Below are 22159 nucleotides of genomic sequence, written 5' to 3' on the forward strand. Positions count from 1 at the left end.
GCGAATGGCTGAGTCCATGCTGGCCATCCTATGCCACATTCTCCGAGGAGAGCCTGTGATTCGAGAGAGACTGAGCAAAGAGAAGGAGGGATCTCGAGGAGAAGAGGACACAGGGCAAGAGGAAGGCGGCTCTCGCCGGGAACCTCAAGTCAACCAGCAGCAACTGCAGCAGGTAGGGTCCTGGCTTCCCACTCCAGGGCCCAGACTTTGCCACCAATAGAAAGCTCACAAACCCACAAGTATATTCTAAGTTTACATGCCACTAAGTGGGTTGTGGGTTTTCTGTGTTTACATGCCACAAAGTGCTTGGTCCTCTTAGCCAGGAGCTAGGTTTAAATTTGTTCCCTCTTATTTTTTTTTATTATGTTCAGTTAGCCACTGTATAGTACATCATTAGTTTTTGATGGTAGTGTTCAGTGATTCATTAGGTGCGTATAACACCCACGGCTCATCACGACATGTACCCTCCTTAGTACCCATCACCCTGTTACCCCATCCCCCCACCCCTCTGAAACCCTCAGTTTGTTTCCCCCTGGGGTCCATAGTCTCTCATGGTCCGTCTCCCTCTCTGATTTCTCCCCCTTCAGATTTCCCTCCCTTCCCCTGTGGTCCTCCGTGCTATTGCTTATTTCCACATATGAGTGAAACCGTATGATAATTGTCTTTCTCTGCTTGACTTACTTCACTTAGCATAATCCCTTCCAGTTCTCTCTTAGCATTCCTTTTTTCTCCTGAGAAAGCTGAGGTATAGTTTCAGTGCTTGTAACCAGTATAAGATTTGTGTCCTCCCAAGCATGTTGTTTAGTATTAAAACTTTTTTTTACAGTATTCTCAGGCTGTGGCTGCCTTGTTCTTTGGATGCGAACTGTCCTCAGCTACTTTCTGATTTATCTATAGAGGGAAGGGTTAAGGGTATCACGACCCAAATTTATTCACCAACAAGAGCTCTCTGAAACTTTACCTACAAAATTTGTTTGTTGTTTTTAAGTAAATCACATTTTAAAAATCGGAGGCTAGCAGTGGAGGGGGGGAGGCACTTATGATCCTGACCTTTTAATCTCACAGAGCATTTAGTGTATTCCTCTGGGAATTTATGTGTGTGTATGTGTGTTCTCTTTAGGTCTAGAGTCCTCTTCAAATATGTCTTCTACATATACATGCCACATTTTTATTACAACCAATAAATGCTCACTTTAAGAAAATTTGGAAATACAACAAAATATTTTTAAGTCATTTATAATGTCAGCACACAAGATAGTTTTTCATCAGTTTTATGCCTAATTTTTACAAAATTAACATACAGTATGTAGAATTGTGCTATCATTAAGAAAATATTTTTTTGACTTCTTGTCATTCTTTTATTAATGGATGTTAATTTTATTATTTGATGTTGTAAAGCTGTGGTGTATAGTTTCCTTTTGTACAAATCTTTCTGTACATCTCATGATTATTTCCTAGTAATAAAATTCCAAGATCAGTTTCTCAGGCTCTTTTTCTGTTGCCAGTTTGTTTTCCAGAAATGTGGGGTCCAATTTTTGCTTCTATGTGTAAATCTCAGTCTTTGAATTAGAGTGATCCTATTAATGATAATAACCCTCTAGCCCCATTTTCTTAGAGGACAGAATTGAGAATCACCTTGGCTTCCTGCTCCAATGTGTAGCTCTAATGTTTGAATACTATGGAAGCACCAAATGGAAAGGATTGTTCATTTACCTAATTGAGCTTATTAATGTTCTCAGTTCATATGAAGTTAGAAAAACTTATTTCCATCTTGAATGGGTTTCTACCTTTTTAAAATGTTTTAAAATGCATTTGTATTTCTCTTTTACTACGGTTCTGATATCCTGCATTCTTTTCATAGCTCATGGACATGGGCTTCACAAGGGAACATGCCATGGAGGCCCTGTTGAACACCAGCACCATGGAGCAGGCCACAGAGTACCTTCTAACCCACCCTCCCCCAATCATGGGAGGAGTAGTTCGGGTAAGTTGTCTCGGGGCCTCTAGTTTTGTAGGCATTGGTTTGGCTGCTGCTGTGTTTTTTCTTCTGTTGTACTTCCATCATTAGTCTTCCTTCTATGAACTGCTTTTCATTTTCAGACTTTCTGCATGCCAATATTTTCATTTTGTGATAACTCTCAGTTCTAGAATGTAATAAGCAGAGGCTTCCTATCTCCTAGCCAAGCAAATTAGTGGATTTTTTTTTTCAGAAGAACTCTTAAGTTATCCACAGTCAAAAAGCAGTAGAAGAAATAACTACCTTTCCTGAGCTGCAGAATAAGTGGTCACATTAAAGCCCCCTTCCTATGCTTAATTTCATTGTGATTTTCCCTCTCTGTTATTGTAGTGACCAAATAAGCCTAGTTGGGTTCAACTCTTAGAGAGCATCATTCAGAGCACCTTTTCCTCTAAAGCTTGAGCATGGGATGTCTGATTCCTTGTAAGTAGGTATGTGCTTTGTTGCTGGATTTTCGGTTGTTTCTCTGTAGGATCTGAGTATGTCCGAAGAGGACCAGATGATGAGAGCAATTGCCATGTCTCTGGGACAGGATATTCCAATGGATCAAAGAGCGGAGTCACCTGAGGTAACTAGGAAACAGGACATCCAAAAGGGTCTGACACATTAATCTTAGTATTTTTATGAACATTCTGCTACTACAAAATAATTGGAGGAATTAGAATCTAAGGAATGACATGGGAGTATTCATTCATCCCAACCTTGCATCACTGATAATGATGTATTGCCATCACTGATACAGTGTGTTGACCTGAAGCTTTAAGTGAGGCCCATGAAATGTTAACCTTTACTCTCAAATAAGAAACCCAAAATGTACTTGGTAGTGTTCATTATGCCAGTTTTGGCTGTCTGTTCTTAGGTAACAATTACTTCAGTTTACTATATTGGCAGAGAATGCAGGATAGTGTCTCCAAATGATTTTGTGGGAGGCTGTGATACAGGGTGCTGTGAATAAATCGGCAATATTTTGGGGTTGGAAGCGCCCTCCTCCTCTGCTTTTCCTGTCTTGCCTTAGCCTTTGAGGCTGCCCTCATGAATGATAACCAGACTCTGAAGAACGTATCACCTGCTTGAGGAAAAGGTAGTGGGTATTCAGTATGGTAGGGCCAGTTAATTCTTTTTTTTTTAATGATTTTTTATTATGTTAGTCACCATACAGTACATCCCCGGTTTCTGATGTAAAGCTCGATGATTCATTAGTTGCGTATAACACCCAGTGCACCATGCAATACGTGCCCTCCTTACTACCCATCACCGGTCTATCCCATTCCCCCACCCCGCCCCCGAGGCCCTCAGTTTGTTTCTCATAGTCCATAGTCTCTCATGTTTCATTCCCCCTTCTGATTACCCCCCCTTTCTTTATCCCTTTCTTCCCCTACCGATCATCCTAGTTCTTATGTTCCATAGATGAGAGAAATCATATGATAGTTGTCTTTCTCTGCTTGACTTATTTCACTTAGCATTATCTCCTCCAGTGCCGTCCATGTTGTAGCAAATGTTGAGAACTCGTTCTTTCTGATAGCTGAGTAATATTCCATTGTATATATGGACCACAACTTCTTAATCCAGTCATCTGTTGAAGGGCATCTCGGCTCCTTCCACGATTTAGCTATTGTGGACATTGCTGCTATGAACATTGGGGTGCATATGGCCCTTCTCTTCACTACGTCTGTATCTTTGGGGTAAACACCCAGTAGTGCAATGGCTGGGTCATAGGGTAGCTCAATTTTTAACTTTTTAAGGGACCTCCACACTGTTTTCCAGAGTGGCTGTACCAACTTGCATTCCCACCAACAATGTAGGAGGGATCCCCTTTCTCCACATCCTCTCCAACAATTGTTGTTTCTTGCCTTGTCTATTTTTGCCATTCTAACGGGCCAGTTAATTCTTAGAGTGTTACCTGTTTTTCTTCAGCACTCCCATATGCTGTCATTCTTCCTTCCCTGCCTCCAGGAAGTTGCTTGTCGGAAGGAAGAGGAGGAACGGAAAGCTCGGGAAAAGCAGGAAGAGGAAGAAGCTAAATGTCTAGAGAAGTTCCAGGATGCTGATCCATTGGAACAAGATGAGCTCCACACTTTCACAGATACCATGTTGCCAGGCTGCTTTCACCTTCTTGATGAGCTGCCAGACACAGTGTACCGGGTGTGTGATCTGATCATGACCGCAATCAAACGTAATGGAGCTGACTATCGAGACATGATTCTGAAGCAAGTAGTCAATCAGGTAAGTTCTCCAGGAGCCAGAAGAGGAGAGTGTTATATGCAGCTAATGAATTGTTGAACACTACATCAAAAACTGATGATGTACTATGTGTTGGCTAACTGAACATAATTTTTTTAAAGGTAAAAACAAAAAAAAGAGTGTGTAAAGTGGTTTTTCTGCCATCATCAAACTCTGATTTCAAAAAAAAATGAAACCCTTTTTTGTGTTTGTTTTGTTTTGCATTTTATCCTGTATGGATATATTCTCTTTAAATTCTTTAGATCTGGTAATCTCATTCTTCTTGAGTGTTCCCTGCAAAAAGTGAATACTTCACAAAAAAGGTCTCTGAAAGGAAAAAACGAAGCTCTCATTTTCTAGGCATTGATTCTTCTGAAATTCATCTGAAATGTCCCAAATGTGTCTCACTCTTGAGCCAGGTTAGGTCCCTTGGACTATCAGTGAATAAATGTTTTATTTTCCCTCTTCTGTGTAACAACCACTTTGACAAAAAGTTCTCATCATAATGAATAGCTGTGACCTGGTATTTGTCTTTTTTTAAACACTCTCCAGAGGAGGGAGTGGCGAAGGACTGAGTGTTTTCCTCATTATGAAATTAATGTATACTAATTGTGCACATTACTTTTATTTAAAGCAAAAATCTTAAAAAAAAAACCCACCATGAATATTAAAAAAAAAGTAATGTGCACAATTAGTATACATTAATTTCATAATGAGGAAATAAGAGAGCACACGCAAGCAGGAGGAGGGGCAGACAGAGGGAGAGGGAGAGAATCTCAGGCAGACGCCATGCTGAGCATGGAGCCCAACTCAGGGCTCAGAGATAATAATGACCTGAGCCAAAATCAAAAGTCAGATGTTTAACCAACTGAGCCACCCAGGGGCCCCTACTATTCATGTTCTTAAATCATTGGAATCTTGTTTTACATATTTTTTAAAGTCAAGAAGCAGAGGAAGAAATCAAAAAGTGATGTATGGAAGCATAACTTTTAGTGTATGGAAATACCACAAAAGTAAAAGGCAAACTGGATAAACCTTTTTTTCTACACAAGATAAGACCCAGGTTTAGTTATCTTTATATAAAGAGCTTACAGAAATGATTTTTAAGAAAACTAAAACTTAGAATCTAAGAGCAATTACTTCAAATTTATAAGAAATTTAACATGCAAACTAAAGCAAGACTAACATTTCTGACATTCTGGTTTATTTTTGTTCTTAATGATAATTCTGGGGCAGATGTAGTAAAAGATTATCAGTGGAAGTGTAAGCTGGTAGAAGCTCTGTGGGGTTGACTTTATACTAGAATTTTTTTCCCTAGAAATTTTTTAAATATTCATTTCCTTTAACTTACTAGCTTCTTAGCGTCTTGTAATCTAGCCTAAGAAAATCATCTTTTAGAGGTGCTCCTTTTTTACCATACAACTTTTGATACAGACATTAAATCCCTATGGTAAATGTTTTACTATTTACTCACCCTCCTTCAGCAAACATGTTGGGGATAGAGGGAGTATTTTACAAGGTTGAGACTGTTTTGACAAACCTTATCATACTCTATAGTTACCTGACTTGACCACTTCTCTGCTTTTGTAGGTATGGGAAGCTGCTGATGTATTGATCAAAGCGGCTCTTCCCCTGACAACGAGTGACACAAAAACTGTGTCAGAGTGGATCAGTCAGATGGCCACCCTGCCCCAAGCCTCCAATTTGGCTACTAGAATCTTGCTTTTAACACTGCTTTTTGAGGTAAGATTTAGATTTTTTGGTTCCTGTGATTCATAATTAAAGAATTATCAAACACCTGCCATTGGAGACCTTAAAGAAAGTAGAAATGTAAGGCATGATCTCTGCATTTCATGAGCACACAGTTTCTGATAGGCTGTAAAACATGTAATTAAGTACAAGATGCAATGTTTTGTGCCATGTAAATAACATAAAGAATATTCTCTGAATTCGGGAGGAGGGCTAATACATCACTTGTAGATAATGAGGAAAAAAATGCTTCTTGGGACAAGTGTTAATTGAATTGTGTCATAGAGGATTTGGGGGGGTTTTAGAATTGACCATCATAGTATAGTTGTGGAATAATTTGGGCCTCTCTGAAGAAACCTAACTGGTAGCCAGAGTGGGGTCAGATGTGGAAATTGGATAATAGGCATCAGATATAATCTGATTCTTCCTTCATACCTGGTTAGTCAGCAGATTATTTTAGGCAAGACAGTGGTTTGGCCAGGACATTTTCTTATTCTAGCCAATACGGGAATTAAGAGGCAACTGACCTTGAACAAATGACTCTTCATTTGTAGCTCATGTTTATTAGTAAAACCTGAACTTAATGTGGTAAATCCTTTACAACAGCTGGGGAGATTAAGTCCAATATATGTCAAATTGTGTGTCTACAGTCTTATTTTCCTTTTTGATGGAAGTGATTCTTACAATAGCACTTGTGAATGGATGCTTCTAGGAAAGATTGCAAAGTACTGAATGCTGGGGGTCCTCAATAACATTTTAATATGAAGAGAAATCACTCATGAATCCCCTCCTTTTTAAAACTCAAAGGACCGGTCTTACATTTTCTTCTAGTCCTTTTCCTGTGCATTTAAACAATTAGGATCAGACTGTTTAGAAACTTGTATCCTATATTCTTAGTATTATATTACAAATATTTTCCCAAGTCATATATACATTCCTTCTTTTCGATGTCCCCTCGTTTATTTAAGTAATTGCCTGTTGGACATTTAAATTACTTCTAGTGCAGCCCCTATAAAAGAGCTACTTTAGTGTAGGCCCTATAGAGAAACTACTAATCATTGCTGTGTTTGATTGTTCCATCTTCCTAGAAAGAACGTAAAGGTTCTCTTTAAATCAGAAGCTTTTCACCTTCAACAAAATTAAGACTGTGTAGCCTAGATGGTGGTCCTTGATGATATTAATGATACTAATAACAGCTTCCATATTAAGTATATACTAATGTGCCAGGCACTGTGTTGGGCATTAGAGAGAGTAAGCGAACATACACACACACTTCATTTAATCACCACAATTAACATTGGAGGTAGAAATTTGTTATTTCCTGTGACCCCTGAGGGTCTAGACACCCAAGGCCTAGAGAATTTAAGTAACTCATCTCAGATCACACAGCTGGTAGGTGGCAGAGGTGGAATTTAAATTCAACCAGTTCTCTTAGTGTTCATCTCTGTGTCCTCCTATACTGTGCTAATCCTTAATACTGAGTAGAAGTTGGTATTTATGTTTTTTCTTTGATCAATTAGGAGTTGAAGCTACCTTGTGCCTGGGTGGTTGAATCAAGTGGCATCCTTAATGTCCTAATCAAACTCTTGGAAGTAGTTCAGCCCTGCCTACAGGCCGCCAAGGAGCAAAAGGAGGTCCAGACCCCAAAGTGAGTGACTCTTATCTCACCTGGTTTCACTCCTGTTCCCCTTAGACTTGGGCCCTAAAGTGTAGGGCCTGAATCAGGCACTTTCTGGAGCATGTCTGGGGCAAATCTTGGGTACCTTTTGTGGTTTGAAAATAGTTGAGGTGCCTAATGAAATCAAGACAAGTTTTCCCATATGGTGCAAGTTTCTGGCTTTCCCAGAGTAAATCATTTCTTTTTTAGGTGGATCACCCCAGTGTTGCTCCTGATAGATTTCTATGAAAAGACAGCCATCTCCTCTAAAAGAAGAGCCCAAATGACTAAGGTATGTAATACGTGGTTGATAAAACTGCTTAGCTTCTTGAGGCAAGAATGACCAGAAGAAAATATGGGGGAGAGGTAAAGAATTAGAGGAAAGCTCCCTGATTAAGACATAAATCTCTTGAGGAATCTTAGTAGCTCTAGATTTCTCTTCTGAATGGTGAGTTAGAATTATTTTTTTTTATGGAGCTGCTTGCGAAAGGGCCCAAGAACTTACCTGGAAGTAAATGTTAAATGAGTGTGCTATCTCCAGAGGAGGGAGTGGCTTTTATGCGAAGGACTGAGTGTGCAGCAATTCCTCCAAAAGCCAAATGCTCCTTTTTTAAAAGATTTTATTTATTTTAGAGAGGAAGAAGAGGGGGGCAGAGACTCTTAATTAAGGAGACCAAGAGTCAGACACTTAACCAACTGAGCTATCAAGGCGACAAAGCCAAGTGGCTCTTATACAAAAATTATATATGCCACATTATCTCAGCGCCTTCTCAGAAACAGAAATTTTGTTCTTGCACATTCAAAATATTTCCCATTTGTAGAAAACAGTTGGAAACAAAAGGAAAGCTGAGGATTGCAGGACAAGGGTGTAGAGGGTTTTGTGCCTGTGGAGGAACTTGACAGTTAATGCATACAAAAATTTCTTTCTTGACTCTCAAAATTTCATTAAATGTTCAGTGTTGTTTCTTTTTCCTGGGTTAGCTTTAGCAGTGAACAGATGAAGTTACTAATATCTTCTAACAACCAACCTTGTAGGAAATACAAAGAAACCTTGTGTTCTTCTATTTAGTATCTACAGTCCAACAACAACAACTGGCGCTGGTTTGATGACCGCTCTGGGCGTTGGTGTAGTTATAGTGCAAGCAACAACAGCACTATTGATTCTGCATGGAAATCTGGAGAGACAAGTGTGCGTTTCACTGCAGGCCGAAGAAGATACACTGTCCAGTTCACTACAATGGTGCAGGTACATGTTCGCTCAGTGCCATAAACTTTATTAAAGAGGGGAAGGTACTCGGTGCGCCTTTTGGTTTGCTTCTTTCTGAACCAGCAGTCCTCACGTGTTCTAAGAAGCACTATTACCACTACTAAATTGGGTATAATTTACAGAGAACGGAGTCTTCCTAAAGTCATTAGTGAGACCATGAGTCTGTCTGTGGCAATTTGATACTGTCCTACCCAGAAATGATTTTAAGTGTTAGAGATGGTGTCTGCTCTATTAGAAAGTTTCCAGTTTGTTATAGGGCCTTATGTATGCTGCTTTCCTTCTGGGGACTTTAAGGCTTTCTCTCTGTAAGTGATAGGGATGGGATAAATTGCCAGGTTTCCTTCCTATTACAGCATTTGCCTGGGAGTTCCAACCCCTCTTACAGTTTGGGGGTTTTTTTGTAGAGTTTTTTTTTTTTTTTTTTTTGTCTTTTGAATTTCTAGGTTAATGAAGAAACAGGGAACCGGCGCCCTGTGATGTTGACTCTCCTGAGGGTACCACGGCTGAATAAAAACTCGAAAAATAGCAATGGACAGGAACTAGAGAAGACACTGGAAGAAAGCAAAGAAATGGATATCAAACGTAAAGAAAATAAAGCCAGTGGTATGGACTTCTAGTTTTGAATCTTTCAATGTGTGTTACATAAAACTTAGTGTGCCCTTATGGCTTAAATTTTGGCCAACTTCATCATGAGTGATTTTCTTATCTATCAGAATGCTTGGTGCCTTAAAGATATACAGTCCTTTTTATATGCCCTTTCATCTGGTCTTGGAATTGGTCTTTTTGTATGTTTCTCTTAATAGGACCCAGGTGCTATCCCCTGGCTATGAGGGAGTGATGTGGGAGGAAATATGAACACTGTCTGAACTCTTATTTTCTTATTTGTAGATACTCCTTTGGCCCTAGAGAGTACAAATACTGAAAAAGAGACGAGCCTGGAAGAAACAAAAATTGGGGAGATCCTGATCCAGGGCCTGACAGAGGATATGGTGACTGTTTTAATCCGGGCCTGCGTGAGCATGTTAGGAGTCCCTGTGGACCCAGACACTTTGCATGCCACCCTTCGCCTCTGCCTGAGGCTCACCCGAGACCACAAATACGCCATGATGTTTGCAGAGCTGAAGAGTACCCGCATGATCTTGAATTTGACCCAGAGCTCAGGCTTCAATGGGTTTACTCCCCTGGTCACCCTTCTCTTAAGACACATCATTGAGGACCCCTGCACCCTCCGTCATACCATGGAAAAGGTGAGTCTTTGTGGTGTCAGAAGCTGGTTTAGCTTTATATCATACCTTGGTTCTCCTTGGTCTCAGAACAGATAAACTTCTGGTTCTTCATAAGATGTATATATATAGTTAAATATATAGACTGTGCTTTGTCTGGCAAACTTTCCCAACTGTGTGATCGGGTACTTGCTTAGTTATGGTAGATTGTCCATTGAATGACATTTTTTTTAAAGTAGAACATCACATTTTCTATCCTTAAATTTACTGTAGTAATAAACCTACCTATAAAGTCCTCTCTAGCAATATAGGTTTCTTGAACCAAAGACTGTTAAGGAGGAACTGGGATACCGTCTGCCAAGTTCATGTCTTAAAGTTAATTACCTTATAGGAGTATTTCTCATGTGTTCACCCATGAGCCTATTTTCCAAACATTATGATATACCAGACACTTTAATAAGCTCTTTACAGATACCCATTGTGCCGATTGGAAAACTGAGGCATATATGTTCATTTTAGGAAACACACAAAGCAGTGAAAGAAATGACAAAGCAATCAGAAAAAATGAAAATGTTTTTAATATCAACATTAAGACATCAGAGGGAGGAGTAGGGAAGACAAATGTCTTATTTCCTCCTCCTAATTCTTTGTCAACAGTCATTATGTGAATGTTATTGGACTTCATTTTTCTCTCTTGGGTGGGACATGTGTTTCCCACATTTATAAGTAATGTTGCAATATGCATTTTTGTGCATAGCTTTGTCACATTTAAGATTTGTTTTTCTTAGAGATTCGTAGAAATCGGATCAGAATGTATAAATGTTTTTAACTTGCTTGCCAGAAAGGGGATACCACTTTATACTTCCACGTGTGTATGAGTATACATCTCACATTCTTCAGACAATTCTTTACCCAGACTATTTGATTTCATCTGACATGAGCAAAATCAAAAGAAGGAGTGCTATTAAAAGCTGCATATACATTAATCCAAGGGCAAGAGACACCCCAATTAGGGAAGAAACAACTATATACAGATAGAATTCTGACTTAAAAACCAAATACTTAAAACATTTAAAGTTTATACAACTTTTAAAAGGCTCAGAAAAAAAATACAGGTTCTTGTTGGATGAGAGAACTTTCTAAACTTAATTGTATTTGGGGGTGTGGGGAGCAAAGGAAGATCAGTGGCAGTTTTAACGTATCAAGTTGGCAAAATGTAAATGCTTGATAATATCCATTGCAGGTACGGGTGTGGACAACCAGGCATACTCTTACTTTTGGTAGGAGTGGAAATTGGTGCAGCCACATTGGAGGGCAATTTGGTACTGTCAGTTTAAGATATCCTTTGACCTAGAAATTCTATGGCTAAGAATTATTTGATAATTAAAGTCAAGTATGCCGAGGTACATATACAAGAATGTTCACTGTAGAATTGGTTGTAATAACAAGAAATGAGATCACATGTCCAGCAGAGGACTGGATAAATTATAGCACAGTCTTTATAGTGAAATTACGCTTCTCTGTATTTAAAAAATGAGAGTTCATAGTTGTAGCTTTACAGGCAAGATAAAGGGGTTAATATGTTAAACTAAAGAGCATGTCTGATTTGGTAAGAAAAGCATTAGGATTCCAAAAGATGTTTGTCTTTGTGAACGTAGTTCACAAAGGAATAAATAATGGAAAATACAGTGGAGTTATTTTCTTTATTCTTTCTATTTTCTGTTGATTGATGAGTCCTTTTATGAGAAGACCAAAAGCATAATGATGTGTAAGCCCTATAGTATCAGAGCAAACAATCTGTAAATAGTTTAGTATTTCCTGTGGCTATCTATCTGAGACTGATGAATGACTTTGAGGCATAAAGAAAACATTTCATTTTGTTCTTGAACACCGAGATATCAGTACTCATATTTTTAGAGTTCGAACCATTCTGGCTTAAAGTTGGGACAGTATTTGGGAAGGCTAGGAGCTGGCACTTACATGTGAGAGCTATAATTTAGATGGATGATCAGTGGTCTAGATACATTTCCCAATTTCTATGAAGATTGCATGCCATCTGGTGTAATAATTGATAGTTTTAGGGATATGCTGAATGCTGTAACTTTTTTTTATAATCGGGAAGGAATGGGACTTAAAAGACCAAGTGCATCTTTTCTCAAAAATCTAAAGCTGTCATCCTCTGTCTTGAGGCAGAGTTTGGATAGTATTTTAATCCTTAGAACTCTTCCTTGAATGCAATTGTATTTTTGGAAAGTGGTTTTCAATCAGCAGTGTTTCTTCCTCTCTTTACTAGGTGGTTCGCTCAGCAGCTACAAGTGGAGCTGGTAGCACTACCTCTGGTGTTGTGTCTGGCAGCCTTGGTTCTCGGGAGATCAACTACATCCTTCGTGTCCTTGGGCCAGCTGCATGCCGCAATCCAGACATTTTCACAGAAGTAGCCAACTGCTGTATCCGCATTGCCCTTCCAGCCCCTCGAGGCTCAGGAACTGGTGAGTTTCCCCTTCTCCTGGCCTTTGAGACATTGAAGTCTGTGGCCTAGTATAACCCCAGAGATTTTCTGTGAAGAGATCTATAACTTGTAAAGCCTCCTTAGGCAAGTGTTGGGACATTGGTTGGTCATGTGGGCCAATTCAGAGGTACTTCAGTAGCTTCTTACTTGCCCTGTGGTAATCCCTGCCAGAGATACCAAGGACTCATTCGGTCTAATCCTTGCCTTCAAAGAATTTGTCTTGGTGTGACGACAGAGTTTACATACAGTGTGAATGGTTTACAGATAGAGTGGTAATTGAGGGACAAGTGGACATGGGATGACTCACCTGATGCAGTAGAGAGTACACAGTATCATCAGTGTGTTCTTGCTCAAAATGTACGGCCTATATTTAATTATAAGGAAACAATTAAATGCAAATTGTGAGATAGTCTATAAGACAGCCAACCTAGACTCTTCAAAAATATTAATGTTATAAAGGGGGAAAATGCAAGGTTCTCCTACATGATGAAACTAGAAAGAACTACCAACCTTGATGGGATTCTGGACCCAGATAAAGAGATTTGGAGAAATTTGAATACTGACTACATATTAGATAATTATATCTGTGTTAAATGTCTTGGATGTTGTGATGGTATTGTGGTTATGTAGAAAAATGTCCTTGATCTTAAGAAGTGCGGGTAAATTATTTATGGGTAGACAAACTGATTCTGGATGAAAAGTATATGGGTGTTAATTATACTAAGCGTCAAACTTTTCTGTAGGGTTATGGGTTTTCTGTTTTTTTTGAAAGGGTAGGTTGGGAAGGGGACTCATTATCTTGGGAACCTCGGATATGTGCCTGGCTCTCTGTGCTGGGCATTTCTCATGTGTGATCTCATTTAATCCTCAAATTAAGGTTTGTTGAAGTAATTTGGCCATGACCCTGTAACAGCACTGGATTTCAAAACCAGGTCTCCCCAACTGCAAAGACCATACTCTTTTTTTTTTCTTTTTTTTTTTTTTAAGATTTATTTATTTGAGAGATAGTGTGTCCATGGGGTGGGAGGAGCAGACTCCCCACTGAGCACAGAGGCTGATGCGAGGCTCAGTCTCAGGACCCTGAGATCACGACCGGAGCTGAAACCAAGAGTCGGACACTTAACCAACTGAGCCACCCAGGCGTCCCATGTACTCTTTTTTGCCTGTATTCTTTTTACTATTTGGTACTGATATGATAAATCCTGTGGTATTTAGGGAAAGTAAAAGCCAAGAGTTTCTAGTAGGCTGCTTGAGCATTGTTTGTAAATGTCCTTCTGTCCCAAGCTTATGTGTCATACAAGCCCCCCTCTGAGTCTTCATCAGTAACTGAGTATAGGTACTGGTTCACTATTGACTGATTTTTCTCTGTCTCACTTTGGCTTAGCTTCAGATGATGAATTTGAGAATCTTAGAATTAAAGGTCCTAATGCTGTACAGCTAGTGAAGACAACCCCTTTGAAGCCCTCGCCTCTGCCTGTCATTCCTGATACTATCAAAGAAGTGATCTATGATATGCTGAATGCCCTGGCTGCATACCATGCTCCAGAGGAAGGTATGTAGCTACTGTACCTCAGGAGCCTGGGCACTTTGCCTGGATCTTTCAGCCACCTTAAGTCTTAGCACTCACTATGTGCCTATGTGCTGGGAATCAAGATGACTAAGACATACGATGCACTTTTCTGAAAAAAACTAATGGTCATATGTTATGACAGATGGCAAGGTAGTGGTGAGTCCTAGAGCAGGGCATCTGACCTGGTGGGGGTTGGGACCTGTAGGAAAGTTTCTTAGAACAAGTGGTTTCTGAAATAAGTCTTAAATGATAAGGGTGAGGAGAATGCTGACATATGAGAGTCCATCTCATACAGATGGAAGAATAAACAAAGATTAAAGAGGAGATAATATTTTCTGGGCAGAAAAATAAATACCAAGAAGTCTCTAATGTTTTCATTCTCAGAAACAAAAACATCTTCATCTCCAAAAAAACTGGGATTAGTATTAGAAGGTGTGGTTAGGCTTCCTGACCTTTGAGAGCACCATCCAAGTCCAACTTTATTCCTAGCTAAGGTGCTGCTTGTAAGTACTGGGAAAGTCATGAATGAATTACTTGGACCCTAAGATTTCATTCCAGTCATATCCTTCTGGATTTTATTTGGGACATATTTATTTGACAGGTCCCACAGAATTGCCAAAAATTGATGAATATAGTCTTTATACTCAGTCAAGAAAATCTGAGTCTTTGGTGCTTTTCATCCATTCAGCACTCTGATCCATATAGAGCTTCTTGCTTCTTCTACAACCGTAGAACCTTTACCTCACCTCATATATCTTCCCCCACCCCAAAAAATAATTTAGCTATGTAGCTAGGGCAACCATTTATTGGCCTCCATTGCATTAGGCATAATACTGGCTATGTTCATTTAAGCTTAGTAGTGACAGCTGAGGAAAATTGAAGAGACTAAATCGCCTGTGGTCACAAAACTAGTTAGTGAAAGAGTCTTTCAACCATGCTTTCTTGGTTATACATTTCTCCTCTTAAGTGGAAGCCTAGCGATATCACCATATAAATAGTCTTAGTAAGTTGGAGTGAAATTGACCAAGCTACCAAATAGGCATTAACATTGCACAGTTACAAATGAGTTTTGTTTTTTGTTTGTTTTTTTCTAGCAGAGAAATCTGACCCGAAGCCTGCAGGTATGACCCAAGAGGTTGGCCAACTCCTGCAAGACATGGGTGATGATGTATACCAGCAGTACCGGTCACTTACTCGTCAGAGCAGTGACTTTGATACACAGTCAGGTTTTTCCATTAATGTAAGTCAATTCCAATCTCCTATTACCCTTTCCCTTTCTGATACCTGTGTGTTCTTCATATTTAGGGTTATGCAAGGGAAATTTCAAAGGTATTAATTTTGATGTACCTGTAAATTATCTGTTGCCTAAAAATGAAGATAAATTTAGGGTGTCCCTGGGATTTTTCTCTGTCTGGATTGGAAATGTTTCCTTAAATTCATTTTTCATTCTTATTTTCTCCTGTCCCTGCTCCCCAATCTCCCAGTCACTGTTTATAATGATGGCTTCCCACAGGTTATAGTATGTAGCAGGTAAAGGTGGTTAAAAGATCAGCCAAAGAGAATCTGTAGCATTCACAATGAGTACCCTGGGAAGGGCTCCCACGATTTAGGGACAACTGTCTTTGAAATTAATAATGGCTCAGGAGTATTCTTCTTCCATAGAGTCAGGTCTTTGCTGCAGATGGTGCCTCCGCTGAGACTTCCACATCTGGGACATCCCAAGGAGAAGGTAATGGTTTACTTTCTCTCTTTCTTGTCCTTATTTCTCGAGAGGACAAAGAAACTGGGTGTCCTGGGCAGAGGTTATGGGAATGTAGGCATAATTGTCACATTTACTTGTCGAAGTGAACACTTTTCTCAAGGGTGAGCTCAGTGCTCTGTAAATAAAGGGTTTCTATATGCTAAAATTAGTAGAATTGTGACTTAACCAAGTAATGGTTGCTATAGTAAGATCCTTTACATCTACTCTTTAAATCACCCCATATATTTCTTTTGTTGGCTTTCATGCTGGCTTATAGAGCTTTGATGCCAGTGACACGGTTCTAGCTCTAAGGTTTGTGTGGTGGATTCTTGCCTTCTAACAGTGTCAACAGTTAGAGAAATGTCATGTGGAAGCAATTCTGAGGATACCTTCCAAGAGCTGCTGCTTCTTGGATAGGGAAGATCTTTGAGATCTAAGCAAGGAGACATTATACTTGATATAACTGCTGGAATGGAGGCTTGCTGGGATAAAGTATAGAGGGCATGTGATGTAATAGCATCTCAGTATTCCTGGATGAGACAGGAAGGCATTTATAGAGAAGATCAGCTTTTGAGCTAAGCTAGATAAGTAAATGGGTGCCAGGGAGACATGTGGGAAGCAAAAGGTAAAAGGGTACATAAGGCATATTTGGGGAACTATTAGTACAGTATTTCTGGAGCATTAAATTATGTGTTAAAGGAGGGGAGTGACAGGAGATATGTGAACATAGTCTCCCGGCTGTACTGTACCTACATACTATGTCTGAAACCTGTCATCCTAGCTATCTGTCCTTCCACTGCATTGTGAGGAGGATATTTAGTTTGTACCAGTGTCCTAAAGTGGGAGGAGAAGTAGTATTCTCTTTGCATGTGAGGCTTGATATTTGCCGATATTTCATTGTGAAATTGAACCAGAGTTTGGCTCTTTCTCAACAGCATCAACTCCAGAGGAGTCTCGGGATGGGAAGAAAGATAAAGAAGGGGACCGGGCCTCTGAGGAAGGCAAACAGAAGGGCAAGGGCAGCAAACCTTTAATGCCCACCTCCACTATTCTTCGTCTTCTGGCAGAGTTGGTGAGGTCCTATGTTGGTATTGCTACCCTGATTGCCAACTACAGCTACACTGTGGGCCAGTCTGAGCTGATTAAAGAGGTAATATTTCCAATCTGCCTAAGATTTTATACTGTCATCATTTGGATACAAATGTATCAGACACTTTGCTAGGAACCTGTGCATGCTAGCCCCATGTTGCAAGGCAGAGGCCTCTTAAGATACACTAAGAAGCTAGGCATTTTCCAGTGATGTGGTGCTATCAGGCTCATTACAGGGAATGAGTTGGTGCCATTTGTTATTTATTTTGTAGAAAATCACTTGGTCTGCAGTGTGGTGACTGCAAAAGACAGGGTTTGGTGTCAATCCAATTAAGAATCTGATGTAGACAGCAATCTAGGTAATACAGGATCTTGATGAAGTTGCAGGAAAAAATGGGTGAGTTGAAGAGATGTTTTAAAGGTAGAAATAGACAAGAATTGGATTTGGAAGATGAAGACAAAATCAAGGACTTGGAGATGTTTGTTTTATGTTTTTCTATTCCTTTTATGTTAGAAGAAGAAATAGTTTGAAGAGAAAAGGTAGAATTTGAAAGGTATATCTGTGGTTTGTCTACATAAGGGTGTCTAGGGGACAGTAGAATAAGCCAAATACACAAGAATACGGGTGTTTATCTTCCAGATATACTCACACCTGTACAAAGACACCTGATGTGGTAATAGAATTGGTAATATGGAATATAAAGAAAGCCTAAATGTCTGTCAGAGCTGTGAATGAAGTCATATTTCATATGTCCTGATATAGAATTAGATTTTTCAAGTGAGAGAGCACTTTAAGAAACTAGATCATGTTCCCATATATGTAAAAGGGGTGTCCAGGGAGGGTTTGTTTGTTTTTTTGTCTTCATGAAGTGGACCTTGTTTTGGGGGGTCACATTGTGATTTTATGGTTAATAAGCAGCGAAGGGTCTGAGAATGGAATGGGGACAATAATGTTGCAGGCAAAGAATAAGAAAGCTGCCATTTTTAAAGCTATTTTGACTTCGACCCAAGTTTTTAAAATACATACAAAAATACGCAATTCCTGAATAATTTCATCAGTTTTTCTTGGATGACCATTACCCAAATTAAAACATTACAAATTTCATAAAAGCTTACCCCTTCATGCCTTTGTACATCTCCCCCTCCTCCTTTAAGCTTCCATAAGGTCACCATTATCTTGAGTTCTGTTGTCATAGATTAGTTTTGCACTTTATATAAGTGGAATCTTATAGTCTGTACTCCTTTGTGTCTGGATTGTTTTGTTTAACATGTTTGCAAGATTCATTTTTCTGTACAGATTCATTTTTTTGTGTGGTTGTAGTTTTATTTGCTGTATAGAGTTCCATTGTGTGAATGTAACACAATCTTATTCATTCTAGTGTTCATAGACAATTGGGTAGTTTTCCATTTACAGGTATTAAAAGTAGTGTTATTACCGTCCATTCTTATTCATGTCTTGGTGAACGTATACAGTTGACCCTTGAACAACACAGGGGTGTTAAGGGTGCTGACACCCCCTTCCCCCCCTCCATGTATGCAGTTGAAAATCTGCATATAACTTTTGACTCCCCAAGAAGTTTACTGGTAGCCTGGTGTTGTTGACCAGAAGCCTTACCAATATCATAAACAGTCAATTAACACATACTTTGTATGGTTATATATATTAGAGAAAAGAAAATGTGATTAAGAAAATCGTAAGGAAGAGAAAATGTATTACAGTGTAGTACTATATCAAAAAAAAAAATCTGAGTATAAGTGGGCCCACACAGTTCAAACCCGTGTTGTTCAAGAATCAACTGTATAAGTGTTTCTCTTAAGTGGTGTGTATGCCTAGGAGTAGAATTGCTAGTCTCTTCAGCTTTTAGCAAATGGCACCAAAAGTTTTCCAGAGTGGTTGTGTCAATTTATATTATCACCAGGCACAGCATTATGGGAATTCAGGTTGTTTCACTTCCTTGCCAACACTTGGTATTTTTCTCATTTTTCATTTTAGCTGATCTAGTGGATTTGTTAGTGGTATTGCATTGTGGTTAAATTATCCCTGTCTTTATTGGCCATTTGGATATTCTCCTGTGAAGTGTCCAAGTCTTATATTCTTGTTTTCTATTGAATTCTTTATACATTCTGGATGTAGTCTTTTTATAGAGTTAAGTATATTGAATATACATTAGGCATTTTATTTCAAAGCTTTTAATCATTATGCCAGTTGTAGTTACTCATGGAATAAGACATTTAATTGCAAATTTATTAAGTGTGTGTTTAATATGTGTCACATGACCTTGTGGTACTGGGTACTCCCTATGTGCTTTACAAATGCTGTTGATGATCCTTACCTCAGCACTGGAAGGTGGTTGGTATTGCTACCCTTAACAGACAGAGAAGTAGAGAAGGCTCAGAAAGGTTAACTTGCTCAAGGCCAGCTGCAGAGTAGCAGGATTAGAATTGAAACGTGGGTCTCTGATTACAAAACAAAGTCTCTTTACTGCATCACACTGCTTTCCCAAATTGCAGAGCTTTTTTTTCCAGTTTTTACTAATATAATAATGTCACATAACATATTTACACAATTTTGTATTTTATTCACTGCTGGTGAATTTTTATTTCTAGTAAGTTCCATCTTAACCAGGCCATCTTATCTTATTATCCAGACTTTACAATTCTTCAATGCTTTTTTTTTTATTGAGGCAAAATTTACATAAAATTAAACATTTTAAAGTGTATAGTTGAGTTGCATTTGGTACATTCATTGTTGTGCAACCATCATCTCTAATTCCAAAATCGTTGATGTATTTTGATACAAAATCTGCTTGAATGACAGTAGAACTAAGTTCCTTTCTAATATAAGGAATTACCAGGGCAGAAATCATTGTTAGAAGGAACAAGTCTCACTTAATTTCCTGCCCTTGTTGGGTCTTTTTTGCTGTTTTATGACTCTGCGTTAAATATGTTTGCATATCCATATCTGTGACTGTGCTGTTTCTCTTTCAACTCCTGCCAATTTTTAGCCCAGGATCCTTAGCATATTGTAGGAATCAGTAAATATTACAATTTAATTGACTACTGAAGGAATTATAGCACTCAATTATGAATCAAGACTTTGAATCCTTGCCATTGGCTGTTTTTTGTGCAGGCCATGTTTCTTTGGGCCTCAGATTACCCATCTGTCAGATGGGGAAAATACTGAACTTGGTTTAACTGTTCTATAGGTTTACTGTGAACAGTTCTGTCAAATATCACACATAAAAATGTTTTGAGAAATGCCAAGTGACATGTGAATGAAGTTGCATAAACTGTATAGTGAGAAATGAATGGGATTTAAAAGCATAAAATCTGGATTTGCTACTCACTTAGCTTGTACCTTCAACCCTTGGTCTTCTCATCTATAGAGTGGACCTGATAATCACTGACTGGATGACTTCAAGGATCAATTTTGTGTTTATGTACCTTGTTGATATGCAAATAATATGGCATAATTATGCTTGTTAGTAAATGTCATGATTAATGACTTTTCAGGACTGTAGCGTGCTAGCTTTTGTTCTGGACCACCTCCTCCCACATACCCAGAATGCAGAAGACAAGGACACACCTGCCCTGGCCCGCCTATTCCTCGCAAGCCTGGCTGCTGCAGGGAGTGGCACAGATGCCCAAGTGGCCCTTGTGAATGAAGTAAAAGCAGCCCTGGGACGGGCACTGGCTATGGCTGAGAGTACAGAGAAACATGCCAGGTAAAATCCATGCCTGATGTAGTGCTAATAACTAATAGCATCCCCTTACTCCATTCCTTGTCCATGGGATTCCTTGCACTTGAACAAGATTTCTGGTCCCACTGACACTGTGTATTCTCTGGTCCTCTCAAATAGTTCTAGTGCTTCCGAATATCTGGAGTACTGATTACATTTGGAGGAAGGTACAGCTTAGAGAAACAAAGGGATGTTTTCATTATATTTCTGAGGTCTTGAAGTTGAGCAGGCTATTCAGTCTTACTTTTTAAAGAAAACTAAGAATGCTACCACTCAGGGAGTGCGCTCTCACCTGTTTCAATGTTGCTTCCAGAAGGAAGCACTGAGGGCACTGGAGGGTTATTTGAGGCGAGTTAGTGAAGATGCCAAAGAACAGGCAGTATTCATATGATAGAGGTGTCAAACTTCTCTCCCAGGCTTCAGGCAGTGATGTGTATCATCAGTACTATCATGGAGTCCTGCCCCTCCACCTCCAGCTTCTACAGCAGTGCCACAGCCAAGACCCAGCACAATGGCATGAACAACATCATTCGACTCTTCCTAAAGAAGGGACTGGTTAATGACCTGGCAAGAGTTCCTCACAGCCTGGACCTGTCCAGGTAAAATTATTCCTGAACTCCAGCTGCAGGCTTTTGCCCTCTCTTTAGTCGTGCTGCTTTTATTTCTTCATTTGCTTATATTTCATGTATCCTCATCAGATGAGTAATGAGCCACCAATGTGATAGGAAAAGTTTAGATATAGGTGGGAACCTGAGTTCTTAGTATTGTAGTTAAGCAAGGCACTTGCCTTTCTTTAGGTCTTAGTTTTCTCATTTGCTGCAAACTCAAGAGTTGGACTGTATGAATAATTTTTTTCCCAAGCTTCCCCCACCTTAATTAAAAATAACCCATTATTATAAGATTATGTGTATCATGAGAACTACAGATGAGCAAAAATAGATACCGTATTTCTGCCACTCAGATATCACAGTTACCTTACCACATACCTCTCAATGGTTTTCTTCACATACGTACAAAATGTATTTTTTAATAAAATGGTATTATATATGCTGTTGTGTAACCTGGGTTGGATTTAGGATTTTTTTTTTTTTTTCAGTTACTGTCTCTACCTTCCGGTGTAAGTAAATTTTCAGCCTATTATATAATGCCTAAATCCATATTCAAAAAATTTTTGTCCAAACCAGAATCCTAGTTATAAACCTTGCATTACATCTTGTTATATCCTCTGAATCTGTTACTCTAACACAGAACCTTAATTTTTTTTATCTTTATTTCTGTTACTGACACTAATTTGTTGAGGTGATCAGGCCTGCTGTCCTGCAGAATGTTTTGCTATCTAGATTTGGTCCATTGCAGTGTCATTTAACTTGTTCCTTT

The 22159-nt window shown here is 39.1% G+C and overlaps 1 protein-coding gene across 6 annotated transcripts in view; it reads left to right on the forward strand.

Annotated features, from left to right (window-relative positions):
• Positions 1–22159, forward strand: part of HUWE1 (HECT, UBA and WWE domain containing E3 ubiquitin protein ligase 1) — a 161316-nt gene that overhangs the window by 109359 nt on the left and 29798 nt on the right. For all 6 annotated transcript variants that reach the window (XM_040631320.1, XM_040631324.1, XM_040631329.1 and 3 more), the window contains 17 exons: positions 1–172; positions 1862–1984; positions 2490–2585; positions 3971–4240; positions 5828–5980; positions 7507–7634; positions 7854–7935; positions 8713–8889; positions 9354–9513; positions 9799–10157; positions 12427–12622; positions 14027–14194; positions 15307–15452; positions 15875–15941; positions 16889–17103; positions 20556–20767; positions 21199–21381. The exon at positions 1–172 is cut by the window's left edge and continues 62 nt beyond it. In XM_040631320.1, coding sequence (XP_040487254.1) covers positions 1–172; positions 1862–1984; positions 2490–2585; positions 3971–4240; positions 5828–5980; positions 7507–7634; positions 7854–7935; positions 8713–8889; positions 9354–9513; positions 9799–10157; positions 12427–12622; positions 14027–14194; positions 15307–15452; positions 15875–15941; positions 16889–17103; positions 20556–20767; positions 21199–21381 — 2907 coding nt within the window. The remainder of the gene's footprint in view (positions 173–1861; positions 1985–2489; positions 2586–3970; positions 4241–5827; positions 5981–7506; positions 7635–7853; positions 7936–8712; positions 8890–9353; positions 9514–9798; positions 10158–12426; positions 12623–14026; positions 14195–15306; positions 15453–15874; positions 15942–16888; positions 17104–20555; positions 20768–21198; positions 21382–22159) is intronic.

The sequence above is a fragment of the Ursus maritimus genome, assembly GCF_017311325.1.
Source record: "Ursus maritimus isolate PB19 chromosome X unlocalized genomic scaffold, ASM1731132v1 scaffold_X1, whole genome shotgun sequence".
In the NCBI taxonomy this organism is placed as follows: domain Eukaryota; kingdom Metazoa; phylum Chordata; class Mammalia; order Carnivora; family Ursidae; genus Ursus; species Ursus maritimus.